Source organism: Artemia franciscana, chromosome 6 (genome assembly GCF_032884065.1).
Source record: "Artemia franciscana chromosome 6, ASM3288406v1, whole genome shotgun sequence".
In the NCBI taxonomy this organism is placed as follows: Eukaryota; Metazoa; Arthropoda; class Branchiopoda; order Anostraca; family Artemiidae; genus Artemia; species Artemia franciscana.
The window spans coordinates 35,688,186-35,694,822 of record NC_088868.1 but is presented as its reverse complement, the minus strand read 5'-3'; the positions used below and the strand labels follow the sequence as shown (position 1 = coordinate 35,694,822).

Genomic DNA, 6,637 nt, shown 5'->3' with positions numbered 1-6,637 from the left:
AACAACGAAAATTGGTTCTATTAGTCTGTGGCCTTTTGAAAGAAAATTACTGGTACTTATGTATTATACCTAACACACTCAAGAAGTGTAGTTACGTTAATCATAATGAAATACACCAAAACATGATGTAAATATAATACTTTAGTTTATACAATAGTATAATTTGGGCTGTATATTTGCAAATTAGGGGGGGGAGAGAATATATCTCAGAAATGGGTTAATAGCCCAACCTTACCCCCACCCGCCTGATGTACACATATTTGGCGCAAATCATACAAGTCCAATGCATTCTGTCTCCCGTCATTTGTCCTTGTGGCTATGAAACCGGTTTGGTCAGATCGTACATTCAGCTAACAGCTCGAATGTTTGGTATGTTGCATGGCCTAAGTAACAAATTATTTTATGGTCTTTCCAAACATCAGGGTGGTTTATCTGACACTACCCCCCCCCCCCCCCTCTTTCGTTAGTTTATTTCAGCTTAGGGTAAATGTTTAGTTTCGTCACAAGTATTCTAAAGTGTGTATTATTGCATATAGCAAGATTCTGATGATCGCATATTGTTTCTCTGTTATTATTAGAGAAGCGCATTTATTTTTTACCTTTCTAAAATCCCCCTTCAATAAAACTAAAAATGCGTAAAGTGGGCTTGCTTACAGGTAACATTATCTATAGAGCGAAGCTCCATGAGCCCCGATGGCAGCGGGGTGAGGTTTATATTCTATATTTTTTCAAAAAAGTGTTGAAAAAACCTCAGACTAGGTTTTTTAAATAAATATAGAACAACATATATAAAACAAATTCCAATTTATTCAAACAATAATAAAAAGATCAGTTTTTCATGCCTGTTAAAATTTTTAGAAATGATTTCATTTTGTTGTGATTAATATACAGTGGTTCGTTTTTGGCCTATGTGTCCGATTCCACGTCTTCTTCACTTAGGGGTGGTGCTTCTAGATCTTCCAAAGTTGTGTCTATGTCAATCCCGTGAATGACCAGTCGACTGATGACTGCTGTATATGAGGCTTCTTTGAGTATGGCCAGTTCCTCTTCAGCCAGTAATTGGATGTCAGCAAACTGAAAAAAATCTTTTAATTTGTGTGTTTTTTTTCTCGTGAATGGGTTGCTATTGGGTCGACTTTTCAATGAGATCACAAAGACGAACATTTATTGGACGATTTCCTTGTGAACTACAACAAAACAAAAGCCCAAGTCTTACTAGGAATGGTATTTCCATAGGGAATGGTTGTGAAAAGAAGTATTTTGAAAATAATATATCTTTCTACTTGAAATTAGCGATTTTCTGGTTTGCGCTTGTCTCTATCCAGCTTTCCTGTTTTCCGATTATTATATATCCTTATATTTGAAAGAGCTGTCAGCCGACATTAAAGATTCCGGAAAACGTTGCATTGTGTGACGAGCAAAACTCGGCACAGCCAAAAAAGCACATTACGTGCTTACATTACATAAGCAGAATACGTAGTTACTAAAAAAAAAACAATATACTAATTATAAAAACTAAACTAAGCAGGAGGGGTGCTTTAAAGTTCAGGTACATTTTCATCATGTTATTAAATAGAAAAAAAAGTTTTTTTTTTAACTGCAAGCAAGGAGCGACATTAAAACTTATAACGAACAGAAGTTATTTTGTGTATGAAAGGTGCTGTACCCTCCTCGATGCATCGCTCTTTACGCTACAGTTTGACTCTTTCTCACAACTCTACTTTTAAAACAATAAAAAGCTTTAGCGTAAAGTGTGATGCATTGAGTAGGGGACAACCCCTTTCAATACGAAATAATTTCTGTTCGTTTTGTCTTAATGTCACTCCTTACTTGCAGTTAAAAACTTTTTTTATTTAATTTTTGAATGTTTTTGAATTAATGCACGTTTTGATTTTGGTTCACCGCACATGAATAATTAAAACCTAAGACGAACATTAATTGGACGATTTCCTTTTGAACTACAATAAAACAAAAGCCCAAGTCTTTCTAGGAATGGTATTTCCATATGGAATGGTTGTGAAAAAAAAGTATTTTGAAAATAATATGTTTTTCTACTTGAAATTAGCAATTTTCTGGTTAGCGCTTGTCTATATCCAGCTTTCCTGTTTTCCGATTATTATATAGCCTTATAGCATAGGTGGTTTCAAAGGTATTAGATAGTACCCGATTTCGAATATTTTGTTTATAAGAATAACTTAAATACTTACATTGGGATTTATTGATACTATCTGTCCGTTGATGAAGACTCCTTCTTCATCTCGGACTATGGTTGGATTTGGAATCCTTATAACTTGACGTTGAGGCAGGGCGGGGTGGCGTCCCAGGCTGATTAATTTTGTCGGAACGATAAGTGATGGAACCAGGTTTGTGCTATTCCTGAAGATATTGATATTGGCGTTGACGATTGCATATCTTTCAAGGATTGAAACGTCATATTTTTTATCTGGTTTCTCCCAAACCATCATTTGTGCCACTGTTGTCAGGTCGTCACTGGCTATTGTTAGTTTTGTTGTCGGCCGGTTGCTGGCTGTTGGTTGCAACCTTTCGATCTTCAATAGCAAACCAACGAAACTAATAAGTTTGTTGGCATTTTCGGCGTTGGATGCGTATTGTAGATCGTGCAGATTTGGAAGTTGCAGTACTGGTAGACTCTCTGCAACTGGGGAAATAGGAAGTTACAAATACGATAATTGCGGATATACTTGACCCCTCCCCCCTAACCGATAAACTGAGATCATACACCCCTCGTCGGTCACCAAAAGCTCCTGATTGATAAGCCCGAAGTATTGGCACCATTAAAATGTTCAAACGCAGATGTAAACCAATTTTAGGAATCTTATTAAAGCTTAAAATATACCGTTTGGGGCGGAGGAGGGTTGGTTGGACAACGTTGATATCTAGGGAATATTGGCATTGGTTGGGGCTTAGAGGGGGAGGGGGAAATCATAATCGTGCCGCGATAATTACTCAGCAAAATTACATTACTGCTATTTAGATAGAACTAAAGATTTCTGGAATTTGCAACATTTACAAGATCATTTTCGTATTAATTTGTTAAAATCAGAACTATAACATTTTTTTCAGTGCGCGGCATTAACGGTTCCAGATATTCACAAAGACTAAACAGTGTCGTTCAATGTAAAATTTAAGCAAGTGGGAAAATCAATCAAAACTAAAGACATCGAAAACAGAAGCTATACCAGATAATCATTAGTATCGTCCAAAATAGAAAAAGATAACGTTAAGGCCTAGCTGAAGTCCAAGCATTCTACTCCCTAGTCAATTCTTTTTCTGGGACGGCAACTCGGTCAAAGACAAAGTTATCAGTTTTCTTCGTCGCTTCAGCTAAACACACATGAAAAGGTTGAACTTAAGGGGTTTCTTACTCAAAATTATGATTAGTTTTTTATTGTTTTAAAAAGTAGAGTTGTGAGAAAGAGTCAAACTTTAGCGTAAAGAGCCAGGCGTCGAGGAGGGGACAACCCCTTTCATATACGGAATAATTTCTGTTCGTTTTAAGTTTTAATGTCGATCCTTACTTGCATTTGAAAAAAATTCACTCAATTGGACTATATATCTGGGCTTTTTCTACAATTAGTCATGACTTGATGCCCACAACTATTTCATTTTAATTCAAAATGGAAGTTTTTTTATGTTTAATTTGCATTTAAAGCCAATGTATGGATATTTGTTATGTATATTTACCTTCATTTCGTGTCTCCACCGTTGATTTGCTCGTTATTACGAATTCCGGGATCCCACTCATCGTCATCCCGGGTTGAAAAGTTGCGTTTTTGATTTTTATATTTTGCTTTTGTTCTAAGGGCAGGATGCCAAAATCAAATGTTTTAGGAAATACAACGAAGAGCAGCCCGCCAGTTTGGTCTACACACAATAGATATATTTTGCTTCCATGGCTTCCTCCTTTTTCTAACATGACTGCCTCAACATCATAAGCTTTGTCTGGTATTTTGTCCGCTGCCACAGACTTCACCGGCCTTTTTGATGTTGACCGCCTGATCTCTTCTAGCTTACGTTTTAAGGGAGTGGTCATCTGTAACGAAAACAAGATCTTTATAGTCGTCTAAAATTTCATTATTTGTATGAACCACTTGAAATCGGTCCTTTTATCTTGGGTTGCAGCATATTATATCTAAATTTCTAAGAATCAATAGATTGATTTAAAAGTAAAATCAAAGGCTTAATGCCAAGCGGCTTTGGTTCCATTTGAAAATGTAAAAACAAATAGAGGTGGGGGATATATATTTAAATTAAACTACAAAGAAATGTCTGAGTCACGGTATTGGAATGGTCAGTTTAGGGAGAACAAGGAATAGTGAATCCAGCTCAGACCTTCGTCTTTTTCTGTTTGCCCGGGACCTGGAAGAAAACTAAATACAGGAGAAATAAAACGTATTAGTGAAGCGATTTATTACAGTGATCAGGTGTCTCCAGCGTTTCAAATTTTTTTGTCGAATAATTAATTCATAGGGAACAGATTAAAACGGGCAGGATTCCAGCTTGAGAGCACCGTACCCGGATTGTGTATTCAGTATGGAAAAATTGCAAAATCACTATGACTAAAGCGGTTGCAAAATCAAAGGATTTAGCAACGTAGGACGAAGAAATAACAATAAGAGCAATTTTCAACTTTCTCTGAACAGAAGACGAACTAACACACTTCTTACTGTAGATCTGTATAGCACAAGAATTCGTATGTACTTTAAGGTCTCTTTTTCAAGCATTTTTAATCAATTAATTGCAAGTTATAAGTCATGTTTTTCTGCCCTTCTTCCTTTTATTCAAGCCATTGTAAAAAAAAATAATAATAATAACAAGAGTCTTTCTGGTAGTTTGCATTTAATTATACTTTTAAACAAATTTAATTAACTTTGTTTCTTTGCACTTAATCATCATACGTTTGAAGTACCGCTAGGTTATACTCTCAGGGGAAGTGAGGTCTGAATCACAGCGATAGAGCCCGGTGCCTGCTAATCAAAATTTAGTAACAAAAAACATCCAATTACGAGAGAATCGAAACTACATATATTAGAGCGTAGCTGACCGGGACCGGAAGAGTTTGAATACAGCTTTTAAGTCGGCTTAAGCTAAGTTTCCATTGCCCAGTTTGCTATTCCCATTGCCCAGATAATGGCCAGTTTTTTGTTGACTAGCTTTTTCTCCCGGTTTTCCGTTTTGCTGCCCAGTTTTTAGAAGTTCAAAACGTGAATAGATACCTAAATACCTATGACGTCACAAAAGTTGTCCGTCTCTCAGAACGATAATTCTCGAAGGGGTAGAGATATTTTCTTCAAACTCAAGTGACTTCTTGCTATCTCGGAAAGCAATAGTACAACACTAACTTAAAATCCAAGAGCTTAAACCCATAAATTTAGGTAGTGCGTGCAACTTAAATAAGTGTAATGTGGGTCATACATAGTATAAAATATTTGTTCGGTGCTTCCCTTATTCGGTAATGTTCATTTTTCCTCTTTTTGTAAGTCATAACTAATATGGGGTAAGTTTTTAAATAGAAAATTCCTTTGCTATTAAACTGGGAATCATGAACTAGCATATTTGTCTTAACTTCAGATCTAGCCTAACTGTTTCATGAAATTTCAACATTTTTTTTATTATGTGCTATATATCTCTTCCTAGGTTTTATGAAAGTTTAAATGGGATTAATTTTTATTTATTTCAATTTTTGTCGCACTGTTTTTTTCTCATCTTGATGTTAATAAGTCCGAAGCTTTGACTAGTTGTGACTTCATTCGATTTGCATGTACAGCCATAAACTCAAATACTTGCTACTAAATCAAAACAAAGAAAACCATCTGGAAAACAAAAACTGGTCTACGGTTCTTAGAAAGTAGAAAAAAGAATAATAACATTAATACTTCCAAAGTATCTAGCACGGCGTTCTTAGCGCGGAGAAGGAAGAATTTAAAACCAAATAACATACAAAGGGGTGGAAAATTTTGGATCAAAGAAGAATAAAAATAAAATAATCAGGCCAAACGTGTTGCAACTCCATGACGGAGACCATGGAAACTGAATCTACAATAGAAAAGCTGTTCCTCTGAACTCAAGCATAGAAGCAATTGACAATAAATTATTAAAACGAATTAAAAGTGAGCTTAACTGTTTTGTTGAGAAATTCTTCATATTGGATTCTAGTGCAGCTATTTTCTATTCAATCCAATGCAGCTATTCTCTATTGAATCTTGTGCAGCTATGTATTACCACAGAAAATAGGAGCACTAGATACCAATAAGAGGATTATTTGACAACAGAACAGTTAAGTTCATTTTCAATTCGGTTTTTATGTCACTTGGTACTTACCTAGTGACATATAGCGATCACAATTTCTGTCTGTCGGTCCCGGTTTTGCTAGTTTAGGCACTTCCAGATAAGCTTGGACGGTAAAAGCTGAAAGGTGTATCAGGGACCAGACCAGATTAGATTAGAAATAGTGGAAGGACGGTTAATTCGAAAAAATTAGAAGAAATTAGGTATTTTTAAATTACGAACGGGTTATCGGATCTTAATGAAATTTGGTATTTAGCAGGACCTCGTGTCTCAGAGCTCTTATTTTAAATAAGATATCACCAGATCCGGTGACATTGGGGGGAGTTAG

At 35.8% G+C, this 6,637-nt stretch overlaps 1 protein-coding gene across 1 annotated transcript; it reads right to left on the bottom strand.

Moving 5' to 3' along the window:
- Nucleotides 1-823: 823 nt before the first annotated feature.
- On the bottom strand, nt 824-4,504 carry LOC136028359 (uncharacterized). The gene is made up of 3 exons (XM_065706145.1): nt 3,706-4,504; nt 2,208-2,659; nt 824-1,074 (listed from the first exon to the last, which is right to left on the bottom strand). Exons 1-3 carry the CDS (start codon nt 4,052-4,054, stop codon nt 907-909), a joined length of 969 nt encoding a protein of 322 aa, XP_065562217.1. The 5' UTR covers nt 4,055-4,504; the 3' UTR covers nt 824-906.
- Between the last annotated feature and the right edge of the window lie 2,133 nt (nt 4,505-6,637).